Source organism: Cynoglossus semilaevis, chromosome 11 (assembly GCF_000523025.1).
Source record: "Cynoglossus semilaevis isolate Cse_v1.0 chromosome 11, Cse_v1.0, whole genome shotgun sequence".
NCBI lineage: Eukaryota > Metazoa > Chordata > Actinopteri > Pleuronectiformes > Cynoglossidae > Cynoglossus > Cynoglossus semilaevis.
Window position 1 is genome coordinate 5,868,949 of NC_024317.1, and position 15,932 is coordinate 5,884,880.

General features: G+C 40.0%; 1 protein-coding gene across 1 annotated transcript in view; it reads right to left on the minus strand.

Moving 5' to 3' along the window:
- Positions 1-4,383: 4,383 nt before the first annotated feature.
- Positions 4,384-15,932, minus strand: part of LOC103386128 (plexin-A1) — a 33,345-nt gene continuing 21,796 nt past the window's right edge. The window contains exon 2 of the mRNA XM_074559993.1: positions 4,384-7,517. Coding sequence (XP_074416094.1) covers positions 6,041-7,267 — 1,227 coding nt within the window. The 5' untranslated portion in view covers positions 7,268-7,517 and the 3' untranslated portion in view covers positions 4,384-6,040. The remainder of the gene's footprint in view (positions 7,518-15,932) is intronic.

Genomic DNA, 15,932 nt, shown 5'->3' on the forward strand with positions numbered 1-15,932 from the left:
GGAGATGTCTTAAGTCTTTTTGGGTTGCTCCCCCCTGAGGGTCACCTCGATGAATCATCTGTCTCCACCCTTCCCATCCTTTGTCTTGTTTATTTTTACACCAAACCAACTTTATGATCACCTCATGTCCTCCAGGGTCATACTCCTTCCCTCTTGGCATCTCAAGCTTTTTTTGTCCAGTTCAACCACCATCACTGATCACATTGTGTGCAAATGTCTCAATGTTAACTTCACAATCGCTCCACCTGAACTGTTCCTCCGACACACTTATTTCTAATCCTGTCCTTCCTGGTAATTGTGAAAAAGTGAAAAATCTACAAAACTCCAAAAGTATTGGTTAAAACACCATTGGCAGAAAAATAATGGTCCAATGAAAAATCTCAACCATTTCATATGTGATTTTGGCTAAAAAAATATTTTTCATCTAACACACACATTTTTAACAAATGTCCCATTTGATATAAAAATAAAAAGTATTTCCTTGGGCAGAAAACACATTTTAATCATGTTAAGTAATACATTTTTATTTTTAGGAACCAGATAATATGTATTTATTTTTGGTACCCATCAACCAGATGTACTGTATCTATGTTTGAGTAACAAGAATTGTTTATTTTTAAATGCACACACACACAAACAGTGCCCTATATTTTCTGATGACTCTTGATAATGATGTGTGCAACACAGTACCCACACACTGTACAGATCAATACATAATTACACTGACAATTAGTATCATTAAAGTGTTGCTGGAGATGGGGATTTGTTGAGCTCAACATTCCTCAGAGGGGGAGAGAAAGGTCAGGAAAAAACTACAGAGAGGGAATTAGCCACAGTCTACACGGGGGCTTCTCCAAACACTTTCCTATTGTCATGTAATAATAGGATGAGAGCAACTCTCGAGCCAAGGGGAGGCCTGATATTCTGACTTCAAATATGAGCGTAAAGATTCTCTCTCTCACTGTCCTCACTCTCCCTCTATGTCTCTCTGTCTCTCCCTCTATGTCTCTCTCTGTCTCTAACTTAGCATTGCTCCTCTGCAGTGTGTACCAAACACTTCATTTTCAAATTATATCAAACAACCTGCACCACAGGTATCATCATCCAAGACAAGTTGTCTAATAGGTGTCTCCTAGTTTAATTTGTTCACTCTGTCAATTAACTTCTCTCATCAACCCTGGCCCCGTTAATCAACCCTACAGTAATTACTTAAACACATTTGCTGGCACATCCTTTCAGATTAGAACCACAGAACTAGAACCGTGTCCTACAAAGGCCCACAACTGAATTATGTTGATTAGATGATCTGAATTTCATGTAGGTAATTAAAAGATCATTTCCAATATTTAATTTGACCAAGTTACAAGACGTAGGCTATGAATATTTGACGACAAGTCAATTATTGGTCATTGGAAAGTTTAATGGGACAGATGACTGTGAAGAATTTGGGTTTTTTCCAACAGTTTTACAAGTTACGATTTATCCTTGGTCCTTGATCCTTCATAGGCTGATGTATAGAAACAAATGACCATTCACATTCATATTCAATGGAGTGTCCAATTAATCCACCAATCAGGTAATCCCAATTCAAGGTTACCAGAGAACTGTGTGAAATTATGCATCTATGATTAAATAGATAAAAGTAAACAAACTATCTATTGACCAAACGTAATAGAAATAATATTAATTATCACAAAATGATGATTTCAGTTCTAGTATTGATTTTAGGCCAAACCTTAAACCCCACCTTAGACACTGCTGGTCCCACAGCAGCTGGTTAATGCACAAAACATTGTTCATTGGAAAAGCAGCAGGGCATCTTTAAAACACTAGACTCTCTCTGCTTTTTTTGATGTATTAATACTAGCTGATATTAAGTCTTGGGTTTGTTTTGTTTTTTGGGTAAGAACATTTGCATCTATGAACCCTGGTGCTGACTAAATTATGTCTTCATGAAAATGTATGATGATCTGCTTTGGCAGAAAAAAACAAACTGGCTGAACAATATTGTCTTAGTCATGTAGAAAAGAGCTGGGGATCATCAGTTAGTGCGATATATGTAGAATGTGGGAAGTCCTGCAGTTTTACTTCATGGTAAATGTCTGTCATGACTGAAGGGTTTGGAGGAAAAAGTGTATGTTTCGTACATAGGTGAGACTTTGTACAGATGCCACTGTTCAATTACCTTCTTTCCTTTCTCTAGGCCTATTGCCGCTTTCGACCACCTCCTGTTATTCTGCCATTGTTGGCAGTGGCAACAAAAACTTTTTAGAACCTTTTTTCCTTCCTCTCTCTACTCCTTTTTCCACAGCTTTTTTTTTGTCATCAAAACTCAAAAGGCTGTCTGATTATCACTGATCAGCCGACATTGACGTTGCATCTAAATCGCAGTTAGCCCGTCATAACAGCAGCGCAAAACATGACGCCACAAACTCCTCGTGAGTGATAGTGCTATGTGTTCTGGGGTGCTAGCAGTAAATCAATGTGTGTTTCCGTTCTTCACATTGGCCGACGGAATGCTAAATTCATTAGCATACATAAATTCTCACACTGTATTGCCGCTTGCAGTAACTAATGCACGGATGATGGTGAGGTAGCCTGAAAAAATAGTTTTTACCTGATTACCTGCTCATGACTCAAACTCACAGCCATACAAATCTGACTGTTTTACTAGCTTCTTTCCCTCAAGCCTGTTTCTTGGAAATGTTATTTTTACACCCATTCATCCGACTCACCTACTAAACACCAAACGTCAAATTCCCTGCTTCCTCTGAATTCTTGTATTTTTTTTTTTTTCATTTCATACCCACCCCCGCCCTGTATCTCTCTCTCGCTTTCAGTTCTCAAACTTGTTTTGCTAAGGGATGTGCCTCGCTCTTGTTCTCCTGCACTTTCTCCTCATAGTAAATCTTTTTTTGCACTTGTCTCCGGCTCGGTCCACCTTAACTGAGAAACTGTCTCTCTATCTCTTTTCCCCTCCCTCCAGTGTGGAAATGGTTGGTATTGATCCACTCTCAAACCAGAGAGAAGGTCATGGGTTCATTAATAAAGCTCAGGGACAAAGCAGAGACACACAAACCAACACTCAGCCACACATACTCTACACAACAGACAGATATCAGCGTGTAAACACTGCCGCAGCAAGGAAAGTGGTGCTACCGTTTATCTAAGCGTTTGCACACACACACGGAGCTAATGTTGACATCCACAAACAAGAGAGCTACAACCACAATGTTGTGGCCATTAACACCCTAATGATGTCCAGAGGCTAGAAACTGGGGTCCAGCACAAAGATGAACTTCACACTGGGAGGTAACAGAGCGCATGGTCATCCATCATTGCTATGTGGCTAACAGCTGTCCAAACCGCCCTCCTCCCCTCCCCCACCCCTTGCCGTGGCCTCCCCCACTCTTGATGGCAGGGTCAACCTCATCACATTCACTCTAACGCCCACATCGTAAAGTTTTCCCACCGTGCTCAGTTAAATGTACTTCAGGTGAAAATGATTTCCTGTCCTAGAAGTTTTTTGACTTAAAGAATGTTCTAGTAAAGGAGATTTTAAATTTCAAATTTAAAAGGAACAATATTTCCTCATCTTTCTCTAACCAAATATGTGAAAATGGTGTGGTGGTAGAACTTTTACTGAGACATGTTATCAGGAACCTATCTGAGGTCAGGCTTCATGGTCCTTGGATCAGCCACTGGGGTTAAGGTCAGTGGTGAACAACTGACACTGGGTCAGTGCTCAAGGGGCAAAAGTGGCAGACATCATTATCCTGAAGCTGACCCACAGGCCTCACTGCTGTCACTGGGTCAGCCATTCAGCTCAATGTGGCAATTACATCATCACTGGTGGCACTTTATACACCCTATTGACAGAAAGGTACACAGTGTTGACCACTGACCAACTGATAAACTATGTGCAACGCACCAAAAGGTTTGATATGATATTGATATTGACAGAAGTGTACTGGCAGTCATCTCCTTTTACTTTGAATTATATTTGTTATATTTATTTATATACTTTGGGAAATAATGAACAAATAGACTTACTTTATCAAATGAAAGTTAAATAAAGGTTAGAGGTCAAAGATTTACAAGATTTTCAGGAATTTTGGTTTGTGTTTACTTAGGTATTTCAAATCTAATCTTTGTTGACACAGACTGTCAATTAGAATTAAAAAATATATACGATCCTATATATATTATATAATTTTATACTTTATTAAACACAATAGTTAATGGTGGATACTCAAATTCTTTATCATCAACAGATACATGTTCTTTCTACAATGTAAAAACATTTTGAATCCCATCATAAGCCGACACATGATGTTCCACTGTTTGAAAGACAAACTATTTTGAGCATCTACATGCAGTGTTTGATTGGCCAGTGCAGTGGGGGCCTGTACAATGTTGTGCTGCACTGTGTAAAAAAAAAAAAAGTAGCCAATGTCTTTGCCATACTAACCTGTAATATCACACTACAGCACTCTGCACTAAGAGCTCCAGTTGCAACAGGGCAGAGGTCTAATTGAAATAAATGAGAGAGCTTGTTTTTTTGCCTCAGGGCCATTGTCCATGTGATAGGCTCTCGGAAGAAAAAGGCCTGAGAAAGAATGAAGACAAGCACCAAATTGGAAGGAGACTACAACTACAGACGATGACCACGAGGAGAAGAAAAGGAAGTAAGAGAGCATTGGGCTGGGGTCATTCACATCACTTACACTAGCGCACCAGAAAACACCTGTGCGCCAAAGCTAATAAAGACTCACAAGAGAAAGACCTGCAGTCTTTACAAAGTACCCCACTCCATTAGACCGAACAGCGGCTGAATGGTTTCTGTGTGTGTGTGTGTGTGTGTGTTGGAGACATCTGCCAGAAAAAATGGTGTGCAATGACATTCAAAGGAAAGACCTTTAAGACGGATCTTTTAATTAGGGTATCTCAAGAGAGGGTGAGATGGAGGCAGTGGATGAGTGATTTTAAAGCACAGACGGGATGGAAAATGGGTTTGAGGAGACAGGTGGTCAGCTGAGAGTGAGTTGTATTTAGCACTAATGGATAAAACTAAAATGTACTTTGGCAGAATGGAGGAAGTTGTGGTCAAAAGACAGCACGCTAGCACAAAAGAGAGCAACAGAGAATGAACGACGGGCAGAAGACCTTGATATGAAATGTGATTTCTAATTTAGATTTGTAATAAATTATTAACTCCTGAGGGTTTTTTTATTTAAAAACAATAATGTACACTGAAGACTGCACACGTTTTAAAACCTCTTTCCCCAAATTTAAGGAAATAATTGTTTACTTTATTCCCCAAGAAACAAAAAACTGTCCTGTTGTGTTATTACTACATGTTGTTGGATAGAGATTTAAAATCTGCAATGTCAGCAGTGTGCAGTGTATGAACTGGGCGTCTTCTGCAACCCATGCACCATATCCACTGTGAGCCCCTTACTCAAAACTAACTCTAGCTTGTGTTGTCCCCAAGGATCCTAAAGTACTGCTCACCCAACCAGACATTATTTGTGTTCCTCAGTGTGTGCATGTGAGTGACATATCACAAATCCAGGGGACCAGGCTAATGATGTCCCCTGTTGGCCTGAATCAAAGCAGCCACACTGTAGGGACAAGGCAGAGTCCCACAGCAGGAGGAAAAATATGTTGTTGTTTTGTTTTGTTTTTTTGTCCAGTGTAACTTAATATCTGCCTTAAGACAAGTCCTTGTGAAGGAATGTACTATTTCTGATACCTACAAGAGTAGTACTGTTTTAGATTGTTTTATACTTTTCACATTCTGCATTATTAATTAAAACATAACTTTGAGGATATTGTACAGAAAAGTTATTATTTAGTTTTTAATAGTTGTCAAGTGGAAGCAACACTTGCAAACACCACAAACTGAATCAGTCACCAACAGTCCTATAGAGAATTGAGTTACACAGAGTGACAAGTACATTACATCTGCCTTACATTTACTGGTAATAATAAAAGTAAATATAATCTACTCAGGAGATCAATTAAAACGTAGTCACTGTCAAAATATTAACCAAAAGAACCAGTGCAGATAAATGTTTGTACTTACCGAGTTTATACAAGCCAGCTCCTTATTTAGCAGCCATGGTAGTGAGAGTTTCCCATCGCCCTTGTAGCACGACTGAATCCTTTCTTTGATCTTCTCTTTTATCCTCCTCAGGGTGAACAGGCATAACGCTGACTCTTTGGGTGGTTTTGCCCGATTCTTCTGACCCTGAGAGAAGACTGTGAAGAGAATGTCTTCGTTTTCAGAGATCCCCAAAGAGTTGGCCAGCTCTCGACCTGGCCGGGCCAGGAAGGCGTCCTGAACCAGGCGGTACTCAACCCCATCTTTAGTGCAACCAATTGGGAACTCAACATAAGAGTAAAACTTGGGGTCATCTACGCACAGACGAACAATTTTAGAAGTGAAGAACTGTTCGCCACTGGCATCAGGAGAAGTCAGTTGGGTATCCAGCTGCATTGTCAGATAGTAGACAAACTGTTCACTGCTAAAACTGTACACATAATAGATGTCAAACGCAGGGAACTTTGACAAAGTGTCAGACGGAATCTTCAGCTGCGAGGAGACAAACTCGTCTTGATAGACAAAGCTGAACATGTCTGCGTTTTCTTCATTCTCCATAAGCTTGCGACTGGACAGAGTCGGAAAGTATTCAGATTTGCCATCAATGGGGGTTCCAATAAAGAGCTTGCTGGTAGTGCTGTGAGGGGAGCTAATAATCACCCCGGACATAGTGCCAGACTCTGCCACGCTGGAGAGGTAGTGCTCCTTCCTGTGGTGGGGCTCACCAAGCTTGAAAAGGTCATCCAGGCGTAGGAACTGGCAGATGCCTTGAGAAGTGCTTCCACAGGCAATGAGCCGGTTTTGAGCATAGTCTATGAGAAGGAGTTTATTCACATTTTGTGTCTGGGCCAAATCATGTGGGCAGGACTGGACACTGGGCGGAGGATAGCACTTCTCATTGTCCACAACAGGGCCAGTCATGTGGCTGCGCAGCTTTGTCAGGTTGCTTGACAGTTTGAAAATCCAATTGATAGCTCCCACGTAGACCTCTCCAGTTTTGTTGTGTATGGCCAGGTGTGTTAGGCCCCAGTCAGGAGGGGTGAATCGTTTGAAAGGGGGAGGTTGGCTTCCACACAAGGATGAGCTCATGATAAGCAAAAGTCCCAACAGCAGAAGGCTCCCCAGGCCAGGGGAAGCCACTGACCGAGCCAGGGGGCACATATCGGGATGTGAGGGAGCAAGGCTCAGGGGCTCAGGGAAAGGGGAAGGAGAAGAATAACTGGACTCTGGTGTGCAGTCTCAAGTCAGGGTTTACTTTTACTTCCGCTCTACTGACAAGGTACACTGTCAGACACTTCAGAGGGGGGAGAAGGATGAGGGAAGAGCAAATAAAGCTATTGATGTGCTGTCCGTTTTTCACTGTTGAAATTAGTTTTTAGGAACATAATCCAATGCGGTGTGCAGCACAGTCCTGGAAGAAAAAGAAAAAAGAAAAAGAAATGAGAACAATCTTGCATAGACACTGCAACAAGCAGACACAAGGCTCAAATAACCAAAAAGGAACCCTGGTAGTAACTGACAATTTTACTTCTGAAAGGCAACATTACATCAGCATTTAATTAAGGGTGAAGTTGTCAGGAGGAACAGGCAGATAATAAGAGGTTGTATAGCTTTTAACCCACGTATCGCTGGGGTGAGTTATAGACCCATAACACTCTCACGCTCTTTAATATTTTATAACATATTTCTACATTAACATGATGCCTTGGAAAGTGTTTTTGAAACAATGTCGATGTGTTCCGTCATAGTACTCCCGCAGCACTCAAGTTTACTGTGAGGTCTGAGCGTTCAGGTTTACAGCAGTAATTTAAAAGGTATCGAAACATTTACTTGTTGCAATTACACTACTCACAAATACTTCAATTCTACCTAGGCATAAGGCTCTTGTTACAACTCAGTGGAACATTTGTGCTTTGTATCAGGTTAACAGTATGTTGAGAAATATAACCCTTAAAATAATGGCAGCATGATGGAATCTGAACTTTATTAATTATTTGAAAACCATGAAAAACTAATGTTTTAAATATGTGCAATAGAAGTCAGTTTTGTTTTCATCTGCAGCAATAGTGCCGGGAATACAATCTAAAGATAATTCAAAGACATTTAACGCAAAACCTAAAAGTGAAATGTCTCATTTATATGTTATTTATGAACCTATTTATAAACCAGACCAGTCATTCACAAACTCTATTAGGTAAAAGCTAATCTCAAAGAGTAGGTGCATAAAGAAAACAATAAACTTAACATATGAAACCTTCGATTTAAACCAACACATAGTACACTTTGAGTAATTTATGTTTGTTAAAATAAATCTTCAAAACGTTGGCTTTAACCTAACATACATTTTAAATTAATTATAATTCAGTTCGACAAGACCACGTCAAAACACAAAGCTCACAAAGGTGTGTCCCTGTTAGATGCCTCCTTCATGAACAATACAATGATGACAAACTATATTTTTTTCAAATGGATCACATAGCTACTTGACAGGCCAATCATATTTCGGCTATGCTGTAACATAAGTTGCGTAAATGCTGATTATACAAAACAGGATGCAACTCTCCTTGGCACCCACATGTTCCAATTTCACAGTGACAATCAAAATGACAAGCAAAGGGTGTTTTATGACCTTGCCATTAGAAATAAAAATGATGTGCTACAGAGGCATAGTTGCAACGGCAAGCACTTCAGACTAGCAGTAAACATAGTTAAAAAACAACTGTAAGAAAGTCATTTAACCTTTCATAAATTTGGGCCACAACACTGCTGCAAAAGGAAAGAGAAACAGCAGTGTTTATAGCCATAGCATACCAAACGTCCAGCTCAGAGTTACAAAGCTCGCTTGGCTCAGGGAGAAGTTGTGTCATATTTTTAACACCGAAAAAGCTTGCTTTTTAGTGTGTATACGAGAGAGAAAAACAAGAATAAAATGGACGGAGAGGGCGAACAATGGGGGAAAAGAAAAGGAAGCAGATGCTGCATCGACAGAAAAACAGAGAGCAAAACAGGGAGAAACTGAGCAGCAGCAGGAGCCAAACAAAGGCAGCACCTCTGCTGCATTTTAATCAGAGTTCTACCTTTGCTTAAATCAGACAACAGGGGAGTCCTGTGGATCAAGGAAGGCACCTCCAGACAGAAAGGCATGAGCCAGAAAGTCACTACTTTCTACTGTGAGACTGCCACACTGCATTACAGGGACTATTCTTTGTGATGGGTACAGTACAATGAGACAATGAAAGAATCACATTTCTTTGCTGATGACACCCTATCCCCTTCTCTTAAATACTGATATTTTAAATACCTTTTATTGACCTGGTGTTTAACTATTGAAGGCAGTCACCCCCACAAAATGGAATTTCTTTCTCACGCTTTCCCGCAGACCTGGTTAAATTTAATCTAGTACTAAAGTACGATGGTTGAAAAAGAGAATGTGGACAAGGTTACAAACCATGTTTTACATAATCAGGAAAACATGTCTTTCATTTTAGGCTCGTGCCGTCTGTGGCTTTGGGAATGGTAGCTTCCATATTATGGAAACCAAGGCTATTATCACATGAGGAAAAAGCTTTCAAGAGAACAGGCTGGAAGGGACCATGTCGATTGAATGTGATATCAGGGTGCCCTATCAACTGACAAGCCACAACCACTTCCCTGCAGGCAAAGGGAAGATGGGGGCAGGAAAGTGATTGAAACAAAATATATATATACAATTATCTATTCTTTGTTCTTTAATTTGCAGTGTTTAAAAGTCTTCATACAAACAAGGTGGTTTTCTGACTGACTGTTTATGACAACACAATGAGAAAATTTCAGAGGTCTTGAAATGCAGTGAGTGAAGGGTGATTTGGTTAGCCGAGCCTGATCAGCTGTCTCTCCTCCATCTTTTTCTCTACTGCAGCCAAACCCATCCCTTTAGACAATCTTCCCTGCTCAGCCCAGAGCTGTGCTGATTTATTGCCAGTGGCATATCAATTACCGCACTCGCCACTGGAAGGGAGAGCCAAGGAGGAGGTGGCAAGAGAAGGATGATGATGAGGAAGGAAGAAGAGCAGCACTCAGATGAATTCCCCATCCACTACACTGCATCACAACATGTGGGTCACCGATGGGGCGAGAGGCAGAACGAGTGGAGTATAGAACTCAGAGCTTTGAAAGACAGAGAAAACATAGTTGGGTATTTATGGAAAGAAAAGGTAGAGCCCTGAAAGGTTACTACAAGTAATATGGTTTAACAAATACTCAGTGAGCAACGTTAATGCTAACATATCAACAACACTCCTTTTTCTGTACCGTATGCGAATGGAAATCAGAACTCTTTCGAATGCCCCCTCCACGTCTTCTCTCGAAGGCCAACGCGCTCCAGAGATTGGAGATTTACCCACGGGAGCAAATCACAGAGTGAGGGATTGAACAGCATAAGTAGGGGGGAGGAAGTGCTGGAGTAGGTTTGGTAGAGGAGGTGGGCCAAACCCTGAAGAGGTAATCCTCTGCCAGGGTCTCCCTAATCTAACCACCACAATCTGCATTAGGGAAGACTGGATTACCATCCCCCTGACATACTTCCTGATGGATGAACTGACAACGGACAGTAAAAAAAAATATATATATATATATATATATATACTCGCTTTAAGGGCCTGTGGTGTAACATTTAAGCACAGGTACAAAAGCTAGTCGCAACATGTATCAAGAGATTTCTTCTAGCACAGCATGTCCTCTGCTGCTACATCATGGTACAGTACATCTTCCCCCAACATGTTTGTGACCATGTGTACCATTTCCAAACAGCATTGTTTGGTTGCTATGATTTGTTTTCTGTTTTAAAACAGTCTGGCAATAGTTAAACTGAAACAACCTGTCGTAAAGTACAAAAACGAGGCAATATTGGTAAACCGGAGGAATTCTGGCAATAGTTAAACTGAAACAACCTATGTCGTAAAGTACAAAAACAGAAACATATCAAAGCAACTAAAAAGAAATCTTAGAAAACATACATCGACATTATAAGACTGACTTTAGTGTACAGCCTGTATCTTCACTTTAGTGTGACAAAAAATACTGAGTGCTTTCCCCAGCACAACACTGCCAGGTTAATTTAGCAGACAGGTGAGAATGTGGTGAAAACTGTTGGAATTGGTCATAAATGCACTCAGACAGATGTTTGTTGTTTGTAATACAACATAAAGAGCTGAGTATCAAACTACCTGCAGCTGAAAACACAACAAACACAACACAAATTTATGAAGGATGATTGTATTAATTAATCATCAAAACAGTGGTTACAGTGGAAATGTTTTTTTAAGAAACCTGAATCAGCCCGATCGCCTACATCTGAATGACTTCGAATGTGACAGAAAGTAAAAGCAATAGATGATAATAGGATATCCATAACTTTGAGTAAGCACGTTTTATTGCCAGCAACAACTTTACCCTGTATCGTATTTAAGGGGACCAAGTGAGCCAAGACAAATTTTAGAGGAGGCAAGACCAATTTTCAAGAGGTTGGATACTAAAGCAGTAGTGTACATTGTGGTATCTTGTATCATTTCCTTCCTGTCTTGGCCGGGGGAACAAGCTGACTGGCAAGTCTTAGGGAACATAAAAAGCCCTTATGAGTTCTGTTTTAGTGCCAACGTAAATCAGTTTAGTGGAGGACAAGAGCCCGTGCCCTTTCTCTATCTGAGGCAGGTGGCCTGCCAAAACAAATGCCTTGTTCTAAGGTACAGACGTAGTGTGTGTGTGCACGGAGACAGGCACGGCAACAAATTGAGCCCCCTGCCTTTAAAGCACCTTGCTGGGCTGATGCTCCAGCTACCTCTGGGCTGCAGTGATAAAATGTGATGTAGAGCAGTCTAATGGCTTCCCTTGACTACACAGAGTTGCTACGAAGCAACAAGAGGAAAATCCCTGGTATCGTTGATTGACTTAAACTTGCTCTGTATTCATTTTACCTTAGTATTATTGCCAGAACATTGTTTTTTGGCAAATACAGTAATACATTATACTATATCATCATGTCATTTTGTAACTGTATTTCCTAATGACGTCAAAACATTTATAGTTTTGAGACCACTTAATTTATACTACGATGTGAAGTAATGCACATTTGAAAAGACACAGCTTCTTACTGATTTCTTACTGACCAGTGATACTATAATGGCACAATAAATATAGCCCAGAGCATCCACTCTTTTGTGGAGTAGTATACCACAGGAAACATTGTCACAAATTTAAAAATAACTAATTTGCAAATCAGCTGTTTAATTTGTCTAAAATGACCATGTTTCTTCTTCTGGTTCAGTTCTTAAGTCCTTACCACTTTCATAAGAATAAAACCTGAGAAAACACAGGTGTTTCCGTTGACAAAAACAGACTTAAATTATGAATTATTTTCTATTTTTCAATTGTTTATAATGGTGAAATAGTCCAGCTTGCAAAATTATTTTGTTGTTGTTTGTCACTATTAAAGTGTCACTCTCAAATCACGGTCATATAATGTACATCGCCTCTTTTCTAAGGCTTAAATCAGTTCCCAGCACAAGGCCAAATGTAGAAAGAAACTACAAGGCAATCTGCTCACACACATCCAAGTGGCAGAATGTGCAAGGACACCTGCTGTCAGCAGACACTGTGCTGGTGTGTGTGTGCATGTGTGTGTTGGTGGGAGGGGTGGTTAGTTGAATTAATGTGGACCTGCATTCAGGAGCAGCAGCACAGTTGCCCCTGCATTCTGCATACATTTGTCTGATGTAAATAGGGGATGTGTGCGTATGGGTGTGTGTGTGCACGTGCGGGCCGATGTGTGTGCATGTGCATTCCTGTCTGTGTGTGTGTGTGTGTGTGTGTGTGTGTTCACACATGTCTCTTACTCTAACCACTGACAATTTCACACTGTGTCTGCTCCAAACTGGAACACAGAGGATTTTTTTTCCTTCTGGACAAGTCACACAGGAATTCATCACCTCGTCACTCAGATACATATCATTACAGGACACTTGTATGGCTAAGGTCATCTGTGTGACAGGTGTGTGAAAGCACTCAGCTTAATCCATGAAGTTTCATTTACCATTGCCAGGCTATAAATTATCCCAGGCAGTTCTGAACAATTCCTCAACACATTGTTTGGCTGCATATAAGCATCACATTGGCTATTCCCAAGGTTTACGAAATACTTTTTTTTTAATGTTTGACTTTTAGAAACCAATTTCCTAGAATACAGCCCTGGCTTTTACAGCATCACAGACAGTATGAGTCTAAATTTTGTAAAGCGTTTTCTTTTAAGTAAAATTCTTGAATATTATTATATGAAGAATAAATGGTTTCCACTAAATTTAATGTGGCTCATAACATGTTTTTAGGAATGTTTTCTGCAGTTTCTTCCTTAAAAAAAAGAGTTCCATGAAAACTAAAACTGTACTCCTTTGTTAGACATTTTATAAAAGCTTCCTACGTTTCAGAAATACAACCAGACACAAACACAATGATGCAACCTCCGTCAGATTAGCGGTTTACTCTTAATCTGTAGGCCGTTTGTGCGGCTTGGTCTTTCTTTCCATGGCAAATCCAGCATGTGTGTAAGTGTGTCAATGTGTGTGTTGGTGTGTGGAGGTGGGAAAGGTAGGTGATAATGTAGGTCAAGGCCAAAATGGGCCCATTGTGCCACAATGTGATACAGAAGTAGTTCAGAGTGTGAGACATTTCACTGCTGCCTTTCTAATATAAAAAAAACACACTGAGCTTCAGCTATTGTCTAAGGCTTTAAGCTAATGCCTGGATCTGTTTAAACTGGCTTTAAAAGACCTACAGTGATGTTGCAGCATCAGAAGAGGTGATGACATGTGAAAGGAGCCGCTAGCTTCACTTTTATTTAATGCATCGCATCTTGCATACAATAAAATTTGTAGTTTAGCAGTTGTAGTGAACAAATCACTGTTTTTTTATTTTAAAAAATGAAGGCAACAAAAATATCTAACTTTAATTAATATACATATTTCGGGAGCTGTATTTAAACAACAAAAGAAGCTTGAATAAAACCACACTCCGCTCTGGAGATTTTTGTCACATAAGCTTTGCTTGGTCTTCTGTGACAAGGAGCTAACGTTATATATCTAATGTGAGATTGGAGACAGATCACCAGCTCCATTACGACTGCAATTTTTTTTCCATCCCATTTATATCTCACAAGACTTGTTTTTACGAGGGGGTTGTAATGTTACTGTCAATGCCACCAGGTAAATACAGTATTAAACTTGTTTCTAAACAATAAACCTAAAGGAATATTTGACTGGTTGACTGGAGAAAGTTTGAATTTCTTAACGACAAAACAGCCAATAAACAAACTTCTGTGATTTTTGTCAATGTGAATGAAACAGTGTCGTGTTTTTTACTCAGCATGTTTGACAGAGAAACATGAACAAAGATGCACCTGCATCACTATTTCTGGAACTGACATCATGTAAAAAGACAGGTGCCGGGCATTGTTACTGGTAATGACAAACCTGACTTGCATCAACATGCTACGTATTGCTTGGCTCAACACTGAACAATGCCTGTCACAAAGATGGTCAACCACAGACAGCACTGTGGTTTTCACAGCAGCCAGGCAAAACCAACTGTACAGTTGTGAACTTGTGCAGACAAGTTCATACAGTATCAAGTGAGTAAACTGGAAGTACTGTATATCTTAAGTGAGTCGACAGACCAACAACACATTTTACCTCTTTACATTGTGTGAGCAGGATACAGCTGCAAAACCTCAAGTAGAAGTAGGTTTGTGTTCTACTTTAATTACAAATTATTTGGAAAATACAGTTGACGGTGCATGTTTGCACAAGTTCCTGTTAAGATTGGTATAGGCCAGATCAAAAATTTGAACATTGCAAAAAACAATTATAGCCCGTCCTATCCAATACCTCAGACCGAATAAATCAACTTTACATTCCATAACATGCCTCAGCAACAGCAGAATAAAGAAAATATCAGAATGCAGTATCGGTTTAGGACATGAAAAGGTTGTATCTAACCATCCCTGCTATAAAAGGTGCGTCAACAAAACGTACAAAAAGATCGTCATCTAATAATTGAAAGATTTTTAACTTACATTACAAAGTATTGTATTGTCACTATTCTCATAAAAAACAATGTGTAAAATGGCAAGACAGGCGATATCTCTGTGTCAAGGTCAAACCATGGTGATGTGCAAAACCTTCAGGCTTTGAAAATAAAAAACCCACCATGCTGTTGGAATAGACACAGACATCTCAGCTATATTTATCAAGTCATGCCTTTTGGTGTTTCTGTGTGTGTGTGCCTGAGCATGTGTGTGAAGTCAGCACATAAAAACATAAAACTGTTGAGGGAAAGAATGGCAGCTACAAACCAGTGACATTGCGTATTTTTTTGGAACAAGGTGCAACTGTGCGAGTCCCTTAGCTCACACACAGCAGACACTGAGCTGTTTGGGTGAAATAATGTACACAAAACAAACACTCACGTGCATCAAACTGCAACTCAAGGAAACAGCACTGGTGTTAACGTAATCTGGTCATGTTCACCCCAAAACCGAGGCGTTTCTGTCGCTCTCTACAACCCTCTTCATTATCCATATTTCTTTACCACAGTCAAATTTTACTCTCCCATCTTTGTATGCTCAGCCCATTTAAAACAGTTTTCAACGTGTGTTTACCTCATTCCAGAGTGTCATTTGAAATCATGTCAGCAGATAATATACACCCACTATACCACGCAGTACAACATTTAAGGGCAATTATGCAAGTTTTGTTTAAGGTAGTACGACGGCCTTAATGTTCTATAAAAAATAAAAACA